At 38.2% G+C, this 19,425-nt stretch overlaps 1 protein-coding gene across 14 annotated transcripts in view; it reads right to left on the reverse strand.

Annotated features, from left to right (window-relative positions):
* The window catches only part of epb41l2 (erythrocyte membrane protein band 4.1 like 2), an 83,034-nt gene that overhangs the window by 33,789 nt on the left and 29,820 nt on the right, over nucleotides 1-19,425 (reverse strand). For all 14 annotated transcript variants that reach the window (XM_035952162.2, XM_023278817.3, XM_035952160.2 and 11 more), the window contains exons 5-12: nucleotides 12,660-12,764; nucleotides 12,504-12,546; nucleotides 8,045-8,120; nucleotides 6,615-6,711; nucleotides 6,400-6,524; nucleotides 6,144-6,231; nucleotides 3,213-3,365; nucleotides 2,976-3,073 (exon numbers count right to left, since the gene is read on the reverse strand). In XM_035952162.2, the coding sequence (XP_035808055.2) occupies nucleotides 2,976-3,073; nucleotides 3,213-3,365; nucleotides 6,144-6,231; nucleotides 6,400-6,524; nucleotides 6,615-6,711; nucleotides 8,045-8,120; nucleotides 12,504-12,546; nucleotides 12,660-12,764 (785 nt within the window). The remainder of the gene's footprint in view (nucleotides 1-2,975; nucleotides 3,074-3,212; nucleotides 3,366-6,143; nucleotides 6,232-6,399; nucleotides 6,525-6,614; nucleotides 6,712-8,044; nucleotides 8,121-12,503; nucleotides 12,547-12,659; nucleotides 12,765-19,425) is intronic.

The raw sequence follows: 19,425 nt of genomic DNA on the forward strand, positions 1-19,425 counted from the left end.
ACCAGGTCTAATTTTGCCATCTCTGTTTAAATTTTAAATAATAACATCTCTAAATTGTCTTCTGAGTAAAAAATATTCATCCAATCTGCATAAATTGTTGCACATTATCAATTAAACTTTTCAACCAGTTCAATGTTAGTACTCTTATGATATTTCTTTCTAATGTACTAATTAGCATTCTGTGATTTATAGTATCAAATGCTTTTTAATGATGTACAAAAAATGGAAATTTCTTCTATTAGCGCCAATAACGCTGTTTCTCTTTAAGATGCATCATGTACTTTCTTGCCTCTTTGTTCATACAGTTGCACCCACACATTCCCCTTTGTACACACAACTGCAACCACATTTAACTAAACACAAAACCGACCCAAACAACATGAACCTTCACACACTCCAGATCTAGTTCTTGTTTTTTTTCCAAAGTTTTCCGTCTCTATGTCTGGTCTAGTTCTCTATATCTGGCCTTACAGGTGTAAATATATCTTGTTTTCTTCTGCTTGTCTTCAGTTTCTAAAGCTGCTCGAGTGTGATTCTGTATTTAAATAGTTCATTTCCCCCACATTTACTTACTTTTCTGTCTTGCTTTTTGCACATATATGTTCTTTACAATGATTGTGTTTACAGACTGTTTTTTCACATCCCTGTATAATATGACAAAAAGTAGTATGACAAAAACCAGCATCTGGTTACTGATTATTGTTTGTGCAGGCGTCCATTATGTTTACAACAGGAACTGCTAATTTAATGAGACATTTCCTAAATAAATTGGACTATGACTATTAATAATGTGGCCTTTTCGGCTTATAGATGTGTTAGCATTATTAAATTTGGTTTATCCACTTTACTACCAGCAATGGGAGACGAGAATGAAAAAGAAATGTTCAACATGTCCTCCACTGTCACCACAAAAGGTCGAGGCAGCAGAGGATGAAGATTCGCAGCTGTGACTGGTGGGAGAAGGTCGACATGATGAGTTCAGCAACCGCGAGTGGACAGAATATTTAGTAGAGCATCGTTTTACCAACTGATTAGGAGACCAGGAGCAAGAAACAGCAGGAAAAGCATCAGCTGCATTACTGATGAGAGTGGATTTAATGATATAGGAAGTAGGGAATATGGTTTGGTTTGTGTTTTGTGTTCATCACTTGGGTGCAGGCTGCAACAAACAATTATTTTTCAGACAAGATAAGGGTACACTAATCCTACAGTGAGAAAATTTGCATATTGTCAACTGAGCTTTCAATAATTTTTTTAGATTAATCAGTTAGTTAGTTCATAAAATACTAGAAAATGGTAAAAATTCTGACAATGTCAAAGATATTCAGTTTACTGCCCCAGGTAAGCAACGACACAAGAAAATATTTACATATAAGGAGCAAGAATCAGAGAATTCACTGTTTTTAAATGTTAAAAAAAAAAATCACAGACCAATTAAGAACCAGAAATACTTCCTTGATCCCCAAGAAGAAACTGCTAACATTTAAAGTCTTGGAAATTTAAGCAGTAGAAAAAAAGATAAGATAAACACGAGTGTCCGACAATCAAGTAGAACATTGTCAATACTGTCAACATGTGCAATATTTCATTTTCATTTCCCTTTTCTGGTGCAATATTCTATTTCATTTGTTCATTATCATGTATGATATTACTTATTTCCCCAGCATTATTTTCTACTCTTCTATTCCAGTCTTATAATAGTTTACTTGTTTTATTTCATCGTACATATATGTTAGTTTTTGTTTTTTTTTTACTTTCAGACTCTGGATTTCTTATGTTGTATTTATTCGTTTTATCTTGCACAAGAATTTTCTCCAGGACTACTAAAGTTTTATCTTATCATAAAATATAAGCAAAATTAGAAAAGTATAAGTTCAAAATGTAAAAGTGTAAGTTCTACTAGGAAAATACAAATTACAGTATACAGTTATAATGGTGTTATTGGAATTAATTTAGTATCAAAGGAGCTGCAGATTATTTAAGCAGCTGGCAGCTAATCAGCTATTCGATCAGTTGTTGTAGCTCTACTTGGGTGAAGCAACAATTGCAACTGTTTTATTCAGACTCCAGCACGCTGTCTTTTTAGAGCAACGTTTCACTGCTCAACCTTCATCAGACCAATAGTTTGACACAAAGATGGAAGTAGATGTGACTTTGCCCATAATGAACATAATTCACATACCAGAGAAAGCCACGAAACATCAAAACATTCCAGCATAAAGGAAATATGACTCCTGCAGTGTGTCCAACGTGCAAAAATACATCTGAAGAATCACAAAAATACCAAAAAATATACTGATATTTTGGCTATATATACAATTTTTATACATGTATTGTTGCAAGTTAGACACAGTGCAGGCATCTGATTACAATTTTTGGATAAGTTGGTCCCTGTTCTACCGACCTGCCTCATGAAACAGATGTGCAAAGAGTTTCCCTGTTTTTACCACGAGAGTTTTCTAGTGAGCATGACGTCTCTCAAAACTGGAGGTAAAGGTTTATTCGGGTTTCTGAATGCACAATATGATGTTTACATGCAAAAACACTACTTTAAAAACCTGATCACAACCAAAATACTGCAACAACTCGGCCAATTCAGTTTTTCTGTTTACAATTTTGAAGTAGAATCCGACAGCTTTGACCACAAAGTTAACACTGAGTCCAGCAAAACATCAACAAACAGTAGCTCCTAGACATGCCCCCAGCTTTATGCAGCAAATAGAAAAATAGAGGTTTGTTAGGTTAACCAATATGGTGTATTTTAGGTGAGGAGAGTAAAATACGGCTGGATGAGGACACTGAAAAAACAGGAAGAGAATGCAGTTCATTGTCCTTTTCAAGTTCAATCAATTAGGAACCGCTCAGAAGCAACCACCGTGGACTATTTGTTAATTTTCCTCCCCCAAAACAGGCCAGGAAGAGGTTCTAGAGAAGCAGTCAGAACATATTTAATATCTGAAAGTGTGCATTTCTACCTGAAGAAACTGTGATTCTCCACACAGACTTTCCACAGCCTTTTGGCAGATCGATGGTTCTGGAGTTTGAATCCCACTGTGCTCTCAAACTGCTCCGTCTGTCAAAGACAAGATAAATTTGAACATTTATTAGCTTCTCAAATTATCTACAGTATAGTTTGTGAGGTGTGTTGTGTTAAAATTAAACAGAATGATTTACTGTCCTGCATATTTATGTGTAGGACTCTGCATACAAACCTCTCCTGGTCTGATCTTAATGTAGAAGTTGTTCCTCTTGTATGAAATCTTGAGTATTTTGGGCCAAGCGAAGCGGTTTATCCTAAGTCTGTCTTTGTAGACCAGGAGGCCGTTGGCACACACACCTAGCATGATGTCCACACCCTCTGAATCCTGTCAAAGTCAAGAAAAAAATGCACATAAAACACTTTGTACAACACAATTATCAATTAGTTCCTGTAAAACATCTCTACATGCCGCTTATTTGGTCCAAATCAGATCATACTGTATCTGAATTGATTTATAAAGTAGCCTGCTTAAGGTCAACAGAAACTCAATTAGCAAACACACCAACACTGTCACTCAGGCTGACAGTAACACAGTTAGCGGGCAGACTGACTCACTGACAGAGCTTTTAAACCCAGGGCCATGTGGTAACGGTGAGGGAGTATTGATCACAACAGTGAATCAACACAGGAAAAATCAGTGGGGCTAATGGAGAATGCAATATGTTGATAATGGACAGTTTTACTGGGACACGCACACATCGCATGGCCTTGGCGTGTTGTTAGCTGCACATCCATCTCCGTTTTTGTGCTTCGACGGCAGATGTGTTTTAGCAATTTGGTTGATTAGACTGACAGAATATATGTTACAGAAAACAGGCTGCATTTGCTGTTTCTGAAAACAAACAAAGCACATCAAATGAAGCACATGCTGTTTAAATTGTGACTTTGTCAGTGTGAATGACTGATTAATCTTCAAAGTAGAGTCTCCATATGGCTCATTCCGTACAAAATCAACCAAAAAAAAAAATCAGATTTTTTACGTACAATAACTCTAGTATATTTAATGAAGTCATGCAAAATTTTCCTGTCACGCTATGAGTATTTTCCGAGCTACAGGCCTTTGAAGTACAAAGCAGTGGATCGGAATTTTGCACTTTGTAATTTCCTTTTTCCATAATTTCTGAGCCTCATCTCTTCATAAGTACACAAGACAAAAGCAGTACATTTTCAAGGCTGAAAAAAACATTTGAACTATGTTAAAAACTGCAACCAAATCTATTTTACATCCACTACAGGAGTCACAATCTAAAGACTAAATCTGGATTTTGTTGAGCATTGTTTTTTTCATAATCAACTTCTGCATCAATATCATGTCGTCTGTGCAGTATTACACAGAAAGACTCAAATCAGAAAAAAGAAAAAGTTGAATTTCTTTTATATTTTAATTACCAAAGTATGTCCAGAATGACATAAACTGTTAAAAAATAATTTAGAACTAGTCAAAGTTGACTTGATACTGTGTCTTCTGTGCAGTATGACAGTTAGAAAGACACAAACCAGCACAAGAAAAAAACAGTTTTTCTTTTATATGCACAAATCAGAAAAAAAGTTGAATTTTTTCATATTTTAATTGACAAAAAAAAGCCTAAAATGACTTCAAATTTGTCAAAATTGACTCAAAACTGTCTTCTGTGCAGTATGACAGTTAAAATCACACAAACCAGCAAAAGAAAAAAAAAGCAGATTTTCTTTTAATTCATTTTTTTTAAATTCCAAAATGACTTACTGACATAGAAGTCGATATAACAGACTCAAAACTATGTCTTCCATGTAGTAGGACACAGTTAGAATGACATGAATCAGAAAAAGCAAACAAAAAAAGTTGATTTTCTTTGATATTTTCATTCACAAAATTTGTACAAAATGACTTCAAAAACTTGAAAACAACCTAAAATTTGTTAAAATTTACTCTCGCAACATATTCACAGAACCAAGCTTTTGTTATATCTTATCATCAAACTGAACCATCCCTTATTATTTTTACAGTTTCTGGGCACTTTGCTACAGAAATCGCATTGAAATGAATCAATTTCACCCTCTAATAGTGTTTGGGGCAAAATGGTAAACGTCATTTCCCAACATTTCCCACTGCGATTTTAATATTTTAACATGGGAAAAAAGCCTTCAATTAAAATCACTCAAATTTCCTGGTATTAACATGATGGTGAATAAATCTAGCCAGTAAAATTAAAGTTACTCTACACTAGCACAAAAATGGCTAAACTTCACATGTTGGAAGGAAGGAAGGAAGGAAGGAAGGAAGGAAGGAAGGAAGGAAGGAAGGAAGTGCAAAATTGCTGGTATTTACAATAATATGAAGTATGAAAAAAGTATGAAAAAGTCTAAGTACTACATAAAAATAGAAATAATAAGCTTATAGGCAAGGTGCTTGAGTTCTGGTTAATTCAGGATCGTTATGATGATGTGAAATTTTACTCCCATTTACCACCCAAAAAAGTGCGTTTACGTTTGTTCTCTGCGATCCACATAATCTGGAGTTTTTCAAATTTCCTCTCTGGTTCTTGGAGTCATGAAACTTGCAGAACAAATTAATGGCACAGGACAGAAATAGATCAATTCCCACAACTTTGGTATGCCTTAAAAAAAGCCTCATCTTTTCCCTTGCTTGCCTCTGTGTTGCAAACAAGTGGAGCACGGCCTTAAAGGGGACTCGCCTCTTTCTCTCTTTCAAGGATCTGTCCCTGTCTCACTCCAGATTCACCTCTTTCCCCCTGTTTTCTCTCTCCGACTTCCTTCCATTTCTATTTAAAGAATCCTCTTTCTCTCACGCATATTTCCCCCCGTTTTGTCTGTCCGTCTTGCACAAAGACACACAAACATGCAGCCGGTCTGCTGATGACCTGCTATCCCTGAGAGAGAGGCTGGCTGTTCCCATGGCGATGGCCTCCGTGAGTGTTTGTACAGCTGACACGCACTCAGATATACACACAGACAGACACACACAGCTACAGTAACACACACACACACACACACACACACACAGACACACACCGGCAGGCATCAAAGAAACTGTGCTAATCCTCGCTGTCAACAACAATGGAGAAAAGAGCAGCCCAGAGGAGCTTCATTCATTTATTCATACCTTCGCGTGATGCAGGTCCACCCCGTACATCGACAGCTTCTTGGCGTTTTCTAGAAACTGGGCGTCGGCCTGAGCTGGTGTCATTCCCCTACAGACCAAGAGAACAGTAGAATAATTTAAAAATTCTCAAATTCTAAAAAACACATAGCTAGCTACTTGGCCACAGAAAGCTACTTGATTCAGAACACAGCCACATTAGCATCACGCTACTGGGAAATGTAGTTAAACTAGTAACAAATACACATATTTTTCTGACCTGTGGGACTTGTGGAGTTCAAGAATCTTCTCCTCCATCTCTTTGTTCTGATTCGGCGCAAACGTCGCCTGACCGATGTAGTCCAGAGGGCGAGGCTGGTCGGGCTCATGGTCGCCAAACTCCGCCTGTAAATCACATTTTGAATGTTCGCCCACCTACACGTTGCTCACATGTACACACAAACACATACTGAACATAATTAAGCATGCATTTACCTGCAACGTGTACGAACCCAGCAGAGCGTGAGTGACGAATGAACACGGCAGCCGTCCGGAGGCGACATCTTCACGGAGCTGCAGACACAAAAGGTACCTAAAACAGAAAAAAAAGACAAAAAGGGCTGAATTTCTGGTTGAAAAACTCTTTCAAATCTTTCTCTTTGAAGTGGAATCAGCCCCTTTGATCATGATAATAATAAGAAGATCCAAACTGCCTCTGCTGCTGGGGAGGATTAAATGTCTTTGTCGTTTGTTGTGCAGTTAGTGTGTTGCTACACTGGTTTATTGGGATAACCTTACGTCTAATCCCCACCGTGACAGGCCCGCTTACATAACATCTGTGCTGTGAATTGTGGATTTACGAGCTCATCTGCAGCAGTGTTGTGTTTTGTCATTGTACTGTGGGTAATTAGAAAGCAAATGTAATGAATGAGCATTATAGTAGAGCCTGTGGAAAACAGCTGTGGGTTTGCAATCTGTACAAGGCAAATTTCCACACCTACAGGTCTGCACAACAATTCTTGCAGCAGGTCAGTGGAGGCCGGCTGCTGCTGTGTAATTGTGTGTCCTTGTTTAGCCTTTAAGCTGCAACCATCAGACAAGTTGTTCGCTCCATTAGACGCACATTTTACCTTAAAGAGCTCGGAGCATGCCTCTGTGTGGGTGTGCATATGTATAAATACAAATGAAGCTGCACCTGTGTGTGTGTTTTTACCTCTACTGTGTACTGTAGTTGCTACTACAGTCACTCTAGACTTGCACAGATCAGTATTTTAACATCAATAATCGCCCAGATTTGTATGGTAGAGGGTGTAGGACTTAAAGAAGAAAGAATAATCACCCATCTCTGGAGTCTCAATTGTCTTAAAGCTCATTGTTTTGGTATTAGGACCCACATCTTTAAGATTTTTGGTTAACTTTCCCTACTTTTATCACTCTCATTTCTCAAATTACAACTATTTCTCTGCAATTTCAGAGGTTCAGAGGATGTCCTGTTTAGCTGACTAGATGTTAGAAATGTTGGGTAATGAAATTTACTGATACACTTGATCTTTTAACAAATCTTTATTGCTTTTCTCATCATGAAAACAACACTGACTATTGTCCAACCAATGAGAATTTGGTTGGAAGAAAGCATATAGACCAAACAATCGACTTGGACACAACAGATCTATAAAAAAGGACTAAAATAAAAGTCAATATTGGAATTTATGTGTTACGTGGCCAGAAACATGTCTCACAATAAATGCTAGTGTCAGTCTTTCTGCAGGATGAGTATGTAGGAAATGGTTGGCTAATGGTTTGGTGTGACGTTAAAAGTGATAATATGTTAATGCAGGATTTTACAGCTTGTTCCATTGCGTCAAATGGCCATAAAACAACAATAAAGGAAAGGCAGGTGTAAGTAAACAGTGGTGAGTTTGTACCTGGTGATGTCCTCGGTGAGCAGTGAGGGGTCGGGAGGGTAGAACTTGACATTGAATGCAAACTGCCAGTTGTTACCTGGAGAAGGAGAGGAACGGTAACATTACTTGCAGGAGAAACTAGCTGAAAATCTGCTCAGGGTGTTTGCATGGGTCCATCACATCCATCTGTGTTGCAGTGAGAGTCGAGGATGAGAGTGCAGCTAATGCAAAACAGCTTTTTGATGTGCTAAGCCCTGCACATCACACATGCATGCATATGCACACACACACAAGCAGCAGATCTGGGATTGCATAACCTCATTCTGGCTTCATCAAATACCACCATACCGTAATCTTTATAACCACCAGGAACAAACGCACCATCAGCGGAAGCAGCATCACCAATAACAGCTCCATCAGGATCATAACATGGTTTCCTTCTGGGGAGGGCTAATTTAATTTCAGTCGTCATTTAGCTCCAATTTTCTATTTCCATTCTCACTGGAGGCCATGTTGCTGCGACTGCTGCTCTTTCTGTCCCGTTATATCCACCCAGCAACACACACACACACACACACACGTATTTGATAAACTATGGCAGTCACGTCATCTGGAAAATTCAATCTGAGAAAATCTAACATCACAGCGAAGCCATTTCCTCCTTCAAGGTCATATGCACACACATGAACACACACACACACTGACAAAACCTCTCACGCAGAAACATGCTTCACAGCTGCATCCTAGAGGACGAATGACGGACGCCGAAGTGACACGAGGAAACTCAACGATGACATGTAAAAAAGGCTGCAAAGGTGCGACACAGATTTATGGTTTTTCTTTTGTTTTTCCACTGATGTCACTCATTGTATACACTTAGAACAATGACAAGCGCTGAGAGCAGATATTCCTGTTTCCTAGTCTAGTGTGTCTGCTGGCCAGTGAAAGTGAGTTTGTATGTTTTGTTGGAAGCGCTAAGTGCTCTGGGAGTCAGCTGTGACCTTTTTACCTTTTCTATATGACCATGTGTCAATCACCAGTCGATATGTGATGTACAGACCAAACACAAACCTGTATATGCACATCTGACCTCTTCCAGCTGCACAACACGACACGCTACCATGTACGTATTCCTCATCAGCCACTTTTCCCTGTTTTCTTAGATTTTATACCAAGTCTGAATCCAATTTTGTACAATAACTCTGACATATTTAAGCCATGCAAATTTTGACCTTCATACTATAAATATTTTCAGAGTTACAGGCCCTTGAAATACATAGGAGTGGCATTTTAATTTGTTTTTCCATCATTTTTAAGCCTCATAACTTCATCTGTACAGCAGATAGAAACATGACACTTTTAAGGTTGAAAAACACATTTGAGTGCTGTTAAAAACTGCAACCAAATCCGTTTTACATCCACTCCACTATCACAGTTTCAACAGTAAAACTGCAGCAGTTTAACGTCTATGAAACAGAGTCATAGAAACAAGCATTGGTACCCTGGTGTGTTTTCTGATCATTCACCAAACTTTAAAAAAAAATGCATTTAGAGTAAATTTTCAAGCCGCATAAAAATTAAACAACAATTTGCAAAAAACTTATGATTTTGATGTGATTTCAATATTATGAAACATCATTGCTATTTTATGTGCTGAGATTCAAGTAATGCTCATGCAGTAAGAACCAGAGAGTCACAACATGGATTTAATCTTTTTAAATCCACCCAAAGCTACATGAATATCATTTAGATGAAAAAAAATCAAACTATGAGCCTGTTATTCTCATCATAGCAGCTGAACTGAACTGGCTCCAAATGTACTAAGACAGTGCACAGAAGCAGCAGAGTGAGGCACCTAAAACCACGTAGGTTGGTGTGAATATGGAGAAAACCTGGAGTTAAACATTAACAACAGCCACACGTGCAAAAGAGACTGACTGACTGCACTAAATCCTCACTCTGGTTGGACTTTAGCAACAATACAGCAATAAAAAGTGCAATCTAAGAGGTTTTAGTTTTAGAAGTGCTTGATTTGAGGACAGTTTCCACGTGTGCTGGTTATTAAAATGTAAATCTTTTCCTTCAGACATTCCACTTCAGCTACAGTCAGCTTCATTATTTTGGGATGAAGTTTTCATTTTATTGGCTCTCAGTTTAACTCTGATGCTCGTTTTTCTTCTTATTCCATCTGCAGCTCATCAGCATTTTCTGTGATCTGTACTGCATGGCTTCCTGTTGTGCGAGCAGTGATGTAATACTGCATTATCATTATCAAGACCTGTGTTATGGACAATTTTGTGACCACTGGCAGTTGCACATTTGTGATTTCTCCATAGAAACTACCTTCTACAGAGGACAAACATCACACTGTGTGTCTGTCAGCTGCTGGATGATCCAACCTTGATGTGGAGGATCATCCTGGTGACCAGAGGAGGGAGAAAGAAACAAGACTTTTTACTGTTTTCTTCAACATTCACGTGGTTGTGCAACCTAATTTCATCTTCCAGAGTTGGACTGTCAACACAGAGTTCTACTGAAATGTTGTAAGGCATCAAAAGGAGAACATTTAGGCGAACCACCTGAACTTTGATGATACTGAATTAGCATACACAGAACCTCTTAATCACATTTTCAAAAGTTCCTACTTCATTCTACTAACCCTGATTTTGAAAACTTGTTTCGGCAACTTTAGCTTCTTCCATTTTAGTATCCTAGTGTTAAACTGGGCTGCTAGAAACTTACAAAGCAGGCCCACCCACACAGCTTTGGTAATAGTAACTGCACTGTAGACAGGACCCCCGTCTTAAAAGTTCTGAAACATCAACCCATGATTGGAGCAAACGTGTGTCTGAAGAGTTCATGTTTTAGGGGCATATTTTACCTCGGAAATGTCTAATCACACACTGACAGTCCATTTCTCTATATGTACTTCATACCATTGGGGATCAAAGGCAGCAGTTTTGATCGTTACAAAATAAAAGCAAAAGCAAGACCTTGAAAAAAATAAATAAATAAAAAAGTTGTAGATGTTTAGATCCCAGCCCAGATTGTAAAGAAGCAGAGCTGCGACAGCCGAGTTTACAGCAGAATAGTGTGAACCCTGTTATTTGTGAATGTACAAGCACACGTGCTGAGTGAGGTTTTAACTTAAATGAACATCTGTCCACATGGTGCAGCGTCTCTCAGAATAATGTACACAAATGAACACATATAGACCAGATGCACAGCACTCATGTATGAACACTGCGACAAAACCACTAAAACACAGGCATGCACAATCACCACACAATCATACATTCTGCACACACCCAGACATATAACTACCCCACATATGCTAATTTAAAAAAACATTTACGAGCCAAAATTATACGCTTTTACTCCTAAAAGTGCAATTTGAAGTTTCAGACTGTGTAAAAATCTGTTTTGAGTTAAAAGGAGGAGCAAGAAGAAAGAATTAAAGCCTTTCTAACACTCATGACAGTCAGCTGGAGTTATGGGCATATTCTTCAAAAACACAAGAAAGATTTGGTAAGAAATGAACTAACAGCAAGGAAATGACACCAAATTAAAGAACTTCTGAACAAATACGATGACAAACTGTGGAAACTCATCCTTGATTAAACTAAAAATCCAACTATGAAGTCAGAATTTCATATAATGTTCTTTATTTCAAAGTTTTTGGTATCATTTCTATTTAACTAACCATCTCTTATCTAATCTCATTCAGTTTTGGGTTTTTTTTCATGTTCTTTTGTCTCTATGTGTATTTATAACGTCCTATGTTTAGCCAGTTTGTCATAAAACACGTTGAACTGCATTGGATTTGTCTGAAAAGGGCTTAATAAATAAAGTTAGATTGATTAATTAGGCTAAAGCCTGACAAAAACAGCCTGGTTTGTCATCATACTCAGGTTTGTTGAGAACAAACTTATGAACTAAAGAGCTTTTTGTCCATTTTTACACACATACAAGGTGCAATAAAAAGTAAATTAATAGAGTCTGATATCTATGTTGATAATTGTCAGTCAACAAAAGATGAGATGTGACACCTCATCTCCCTTTTATAAACTAAGAACAGTCAATAAAGACGATAATGAATAATAAATCAGACTGATCACACTCTGGTAACCTCCTCTGTGCTGCCAGTCTGCTGTTGTTGAGTTTCAAATGTCTCTGGTCTCTTTGTTTGACTTAGTTTTCCTTTTATATGGGGGAAACATGGCCTATTTTATTAATTCAGTGTTTATATTTTATTCATTTCCTTTTGGGTGAGAGATTGCAGCTTGGTGAGTTTTTACTTACAGAGCTCATATCATGCACATCTACTGGTTTATTACTGTTTTTTCCGCAGGAAGAACTTAAAAAGCAGAACATGGCCTCTTTAAATGGAAAACACTGTACTGTTGAGGCCAAGCGAAGGAGACAGAGATGGCTGGACTTAGGTGGAGTTAAAATTCAAAAAAGCAGCCGCAAAACTTACTGCGTATCTGTCGCTTGATTTCCTTCGTGGGATCCAACCAACACTGCAGTGAAAAGAAGACGACACACAGTGAGACACTATGCAGGCGTCCATGTGTATGTGTACATTACTGACATATGTTACATACGGTGTATATGCGTGTTCATAAATACATACCTTCTCTTCATGGCTGTCCATGTACGTCAGACCGAAGTAGTCTTTTTCCAGTAGGTTGAGGTGCTCACACACCTTGAAGAATAAGAACTGACCCTTTGCACGTTTCTGCAAAGACACAGTGAAACAGAATACATTTAAATTTGGGCATTTATTTTCATATTTCATCTTTAGCTTTAAAAAAACATCCCAAACAACTACATTTCTCAGACATTGCTTCCTGAAGTCTCCCTACAGTATTTCTCAAGCTTTAAAATGAGGATTTTTACTTACAAAGGCACATTAAAGCCAAATAAATTTCAAAAATGCAAATGAAGGGCCAATTTATGGTCTCAGGATCCCGCATGCGGACAGGGCACGAACATGGAGCTCTATTAATACTATCATTCATAGTATTAACTACTGCTAATCCTATATTCAACACAGAAAAACATTTTTGTCTTCTATGATTGTTTCTGAAAGGCTGCAACTTTGCAACTTTTACAAAATATAGCCAATGGGTAGAGATTGGACGGTAGCACCATATCAAGTTTTATTCCTGAGGTGTTTCAAGCACAGTGGATGGACGTAGCACAGGATATCTGGAGATTTTAGAACCTCCCTCTCCAAAGTCTTGCAGCAAGTACACCAATTGAAAGTCTTTTAATGGTGACTTTTAAAGGTGTGGATGATGAAAAAAACTCATTGACCAGTCTCTCCTGTGTTTTAAGTACCATTTATTCTCCCCGTATATGTGCAGTTAGCATGTTAGCAGTGCGTGCTGTTTCCAAATTTCAGATTTTGGACGCCCACACAGACTTTCATCGACGTGTGTAGATGGCAAAAATTATGTCAAATATGCCCTTGCAGACAAATTGGTCCTAAGCCGACCAGTTCCAGTTGCTCTACAGCATACTGAGTTTTAAATAAGCTTTCTGTGGCTACATTCCCACTATGATGCACTGTGAATGATGTGTTTTATGTGAACCAGCAATGATTGGTTTGCCAGAGCTGCAGAGAGGAGGAAACTAGGTGTATGGTGGAGAATATGTTAAAAAAATGAAAAATAAAGCGTACAAGAAAAGTTTCTGATGCAGCAGACAAAAAAGAAACTTCTGAGGAAGGATTAGAGTCTAAAAAACGAAAATCAACAGTGAAACACACGTCATACGCCTGTGTTGAAAGAGCTGCTGTAATTACCATGATGTCAGAAGGGGGAGACAAAAGTTCTTTCACACAATTTATACATTTTCTTTGTATTGCTTCTGGAAACTAGAGATCGACTGATATGGATTTTTTGAGGGTATCAAGAAAGACCAATAATCAATCTTTGGAACCAATACACACTAAATGTAACGTTTGAACAGCATGTCATGGCGGAGAACCAGTCATTCATAACTAGTTTTCTTTATTAATAAGGGTGACTATAGCTGAATATGTAAAATAGAAATCGGAGTGATTAAATTAGGACGCTTTCGACTGAGATTGATTAGTTTCTTTCCTGCTGTTGTTAAGCTTTCACTGTTTTATCACTTTTATTGTCCACTAAGGTCCAGATCTTAAAGCATTGCTATTAATTATTGTTAACCAACTCTGATTCAGGTTAATCTGTGGCTGCCTTCTAACTTAGCCGCTAGCTGCTAGCATAGCCTTAGCCACTGTGAGAGAAGCTAGTTTCCTGGTTTGTGCCAACGGCTCGTGTTTCTTGTTCAGTTTTTTCTACTTGAGAGACATTTCTGGGACCACAAAGTGACTAAAGACAAACAGAGGAGGCGGCATCAAACCTGAAGTAGCTAATTTAATTCATCAGCAATCGGATAATTAAAATACAGATAATCGGAAAAAAGCCAAATATCGGCCAATAATCGATCTATCCCTACCAGAGACACTTATTAAGTTGTAGTTCGGAGCTTTCTATCAGTGCATCTTTGCTGTTTCTGTTTCATCATCTTTTACTGTCTCCATCGGTCTCCAGGCGACACATTCCTCCAAATCCTCCAAAAACCCAATCCGAGACTCGGTCATAAAATCCTCCAGACTCAGTTATGACAATGACATTTAGCACACATCCATGCGTGCACATGGACACACAACGGCAGCCTTTAGACAAGGCAGAAGGTCAGACGGAAAGAGGGTGGAAGAAGGGTTGAAAAACAATGAACGAAATAATGCTCATTTCTTTGCAGTTAGTCAGCAGGGCCTCAGCCTGGTGTACAGACAGACGCCGGCAGCGTGGTGCAAGTGGAAGGAAGACGATGAAAGAGTGCATTTTTCTTCTTGTCCTGGGACAGCTGAAAACATCTGCGGTATTTTCCTATACTTGGTCAAACACATGCGCAGAATACAGGCACTCAGAGCGAAGCAGAAATGCCCAAAGAATGTGAGACTGTGACCTTTTAGAGTTTCTGAGTCTGTTACAGTGTGTCCCGAGCTAACCGCTACCTAGGGACAACCGTCTGAAGTCTGCAGGCAGGGATATGGAGTATTAAATGGCATTAGAGATACATGCATCCACAAGCTTTGGATGCCACTCATGCATGAAACTCGCAAGTTTTTCCTAATGTGCATGAATTGGGAGAATACTAGCCGACTTTTTATCTATGCTGCCTCAGATACAAGTTGCAAAATTGGCTAATATTCTCCCAAACCATTTACTTTAGGAAAAGCTTCTTACACCAACTGTCTAAAGTCTGCAGGCAGAGATACGAAGTATTTAATAGCAGTAAAGAAACATGCAATGAAACTCATTTTTATTATATATATTATATATTATTTTTATTATTTTACGAATGTGCATGATTTGGGAGAACATTAGCCAGTTTTACAGCTTGTATCAGAGGTAACAAAGATACAAATCTGAATGAGGTTTAACCCTCTGAACACCAAAACCCCCCTTTGGGTTTACAAGGCATGTTATCTTTTTGCACAACTTATCAGCCAAAAATGGTAAAAACAAAAGGTAAATATCTAAGTACTAAAATAATATAGCACATTTACTGGTAACTGGTACTGGTTTAAACTTCTGCATCACCAAAGGCAAAACTATAAACTAGAATTGTGAGATTCATACTGTAATTGTTAAGTTACACAAATTAAACACAACTGAATTTTTTTTTTTTAAATTACAAATATGCAAATATGCCATTAATGAAGAAATACAGTATATGAACCAGAGTTTAAGAGCCTGTCAGTTGCTCTTGTCAAAGCCAAAGTGAATGCGGCTTATACGTGAGACCTAATGAAACTCTATGGATCGCTACTTAAACCGTGTGACACTAAAATCCTGCTGAAACCAATACTAATGAAATTCTTAGAAGCAGCATTAGGACCATGTGACACTAAGACCCTCCTCTGAAGCCCACAGCGGAGTCATAACCATGTCTGCCAAAAGTTTTCATTCAGAGCATTACGACTAATAAAATGTGTATTAAGTTATTATGCCAGAATAAATTTGATGGTTAATAAATAGGGCGGATGGATGAACGAACTGGGAGTCGGAGTATAAACTGTGTGTTGTATTGTGTGTGTTGGAGGCCTGCTGGGCAAAACAGAAAATATAATCTCTGGAATGCATTGTGCATTTCTCCCTCTCGCGATCCGAACTCCGCCAGCATGTGGAGGCAGGATGGATGGATGGATGGATGGATGGATGGATGGATGGATGGATGGATGGATGGATGGATGGACATGGGTGTGTGTGCGCACTATAGGACAATAGCAGTTAGCTGCAGTATCAGCGTTATCTGTCGGGACACAAAGCAGCTACTGTTCAAACCACCGAGGCGCGCTGCTGGGCGTTGGCATACTGTAGATTAGGAAGCCGGTTTGTCCTGGTGAAGCTGCTGGTGAAAAATCCCTGAAAGCAAGTTCACTGTCTGTTCAGGGGTCCTTGAACCGGAGATTTAACGGTTCCAGAGGACCTGCACAGAGGATATTCTGGGCAGCTTCTCACTGAATGTGAGCGTGGGAATGTGAGGAGGGATACGGCTAAAAATGTGCACGGAAAATGTGTTGGGGTTTTTTTTGACAGCAATCTCGTATGCATCTAGCAAAATGTAGAAAAAACACATATTAGATAATAAAACAGCATCAAAAATGTGAAAATCCCAAACATCTAGTAAACAAAACAAGATCACAATTAAAAGATTTCTCACCTTTTTTTTTTCATTTTAGCGCTTGCTTTAACATTTTCTTTCATTTAATTATTTTTGTCTGATATTCTTATCCTGTGTATCTGTATTTTTTCTTTCCTTTAATGTGCATTAGATGCATTTTTGGTGTTTTTTATCATTTTATTTGTATTCATTTGTTTTAGAGAATTATTTACATAGATTTTTTTTTATTTTGCATGTCATATCTTCTACAATGTTTACTTACCTCTTCCTTCAAAAGTATACCAAGCATAAAATTATATTTTAGCACAAAGCTACCTTGTGATTTGACGGTCGCCATCATGTCACTGTGCGTAGTTTCCTCCAGTTGTCACTCGTTACGTCTGGTTTTAAAAAACGGAAATTACAACTAGGGCTGCAAACAATTCCTTTCATTGTTAATTATTTTGTCAGTGATTAGCTTGATTACCCAATTATTTGCTTGGTCTATAGAATCAAAGAAAACATTGAAAATTTTCTCATAGCCAAAGATGAATAATGTCTTGTTTTGTTGCAACTGAAAGATATAAAGTTTATTGTCAAAGGGAGGAAAAAAACAAGAAAAAAAATCACATTTAAGGTCCTGCAATCAGTGAATTTAGACCTTAATTATTAGTCATATCAAAAAATGGAATATAAACATTTAATTTAATTGACAACTAATGGATTTATTGGGACAGTTCTAATGGCGATGACCAAATTCTAGATTCAAGGCTTTGAAACGGTAGTCCACAAACTAACGGCAGTTTGCATATAGCATGTAGGCTGATTAGTCGGTGTTATATTCCTCAAAATTTAAAGTTCTTGTGCAGGAAACAATGGCTGATCTCTTCTATTTCAGAAATCCGATGAATATGAGCAGCTGGTGCGCTCTGAGTCTGTTTTTATAATTTCAGTATAAAATAATCAGGTTCAAATGACTCAATATGCTCCAAAACCTAGCTTTTTATGTCCATGTTGAGTTCATTAGGCTAATTAAGGCTGAAGGTAGAGTCACTCAGAGCTCTATGAAGCATTACTTCATCTCCAGATACAGATTTTGTTTTTTTTCCAGTGATTGATTAGTTAAATTCCGTGTGATTTCAGTCGAGCAACATTTTCCTTACTTGATTCCTAATAGATTACAGAAGCCTGTGACGGCAGTGTGCAGGACATGTGATGTTGTGAGTATCTGCATGTCTGAATGCGTGTCGGGGAGTTGAGGCCACGTGTTCGTTAGTTAGCAACAGATGCAGAAAACTAATCTGGTGAGACCCCCATAATCTGCTGTGTGTTCCAGTCACCAGACAAGCCCCTGCAGCGCTGCTCCGCTTTGCACTGCATTTATCCCCTAAACTACGCTTCTGCCATAACTGAGTCAGAAAGTTAAACACCCCCCGACTACACCCACAGACACTACATCTGATCCTATTAGCCATTACATCACTGACACACTGCCGCTCACGTGCATCCTCATCGACCAGCAAAAGAACGTAAGACAATGTGTCGATTCATCCAGAAAAAACTTCTAACACCAACAACTTCTTCAAGAATGTTCAGCAAAACAGCAAACTGATGACACATTTTCCAGACAGCAGTAAAGCAGAAATCTACAAAAATTCACCATGTTTTAGTCTATTTTTTCCACATTAGCCATAAGTAGCAGCATTATACAAGTAGAAGCAGTACAAATCCAACTACATTTGTCACTAGCATGATGCTAACAGCTTTTCAGCAGCTTTTATTGATCAAGTAGCGTTCACACAAGCTACGATTTCCAGAGAGCTTTCAATAAGATAGAATTATGGATCAGTATGTGACACCATCACAGACATATTTTCAACAAAAGCACTCCATATGACAGCAAACATCACATACCAATCCTTATTGCAATCTGCAAAGACCAGCGAGCATCTTGTCCTCAGCAAACTATAAGCTAGCTACATTTTTTCCGCTGTCCATAGAAAATTAAACAGACATAAAGTAGGTTCTGATGCAGTTCACTGCTTTTGCAATTCTGGTGTGGCTTAGCTAGCTGCATTTCTCTTCGGTGTAATGAAGCTTCGTTTATACCTCTGAATCCCAAAACCGGTTTAAAACCGTTTTCTCTTTAAAAAATGCCAAAAATTACACAATTTATCAGAGCAAAAAAGTGTAAAAACAGAAAATATTGTGAGATCTAACACCTTCTGAAAGTTTTTAAACTAAATTTGTGTAATGTGGTTTTTGAACTGCAGGCAGTGTTTCCATGAAATACCAAGTGGAAAATCAAACCTACTGGATTGATAAAATAAAAGCAGCATGGTTCAAAAAGAGAAAACAGAGGAGCAAGTTGTTGGAAGAGGCATTCAGCATGGTGAAACATCTTTCTAAAGTCAATGAGCTAGGGCTGGACCCGAATATTTGAATATTCGGTTGTTGTGGTGGTATCCGAATATTAATTTTGAGATCTGAATATTCGATGGCACGCTTCACTTCGCCCATGTTAGTAAACAGAAGACAAAAGCTGAAGACAGAGATATCCATGCTAATGCTATGCTAATGCTATGCTAATGCTATCAGACTCCGAAGCAAGATAACACTTCCCACCGAGCCGAATATTCGGATATTGAATTGGCCCGAATATCCGAAGCCCAGAAATTGCTATTTGGACCAGCCCT

The sequence above is a fragment of the Amphiprion ocellaris genome, chromosome 12 (genome assembly GCF_022539595.1).
Source record: "Amphiprion ocellaris isolate individual 3 ecotype Okinawa chromosome 12, ASM2253959v1, whole genome shotgun sequence".
Lineage (NCBI taxonomy): Eukaryota > Metazoa > Chordata > Actinopteri > Pomacentridae > Amphiprion > Amphiprion ocellaris.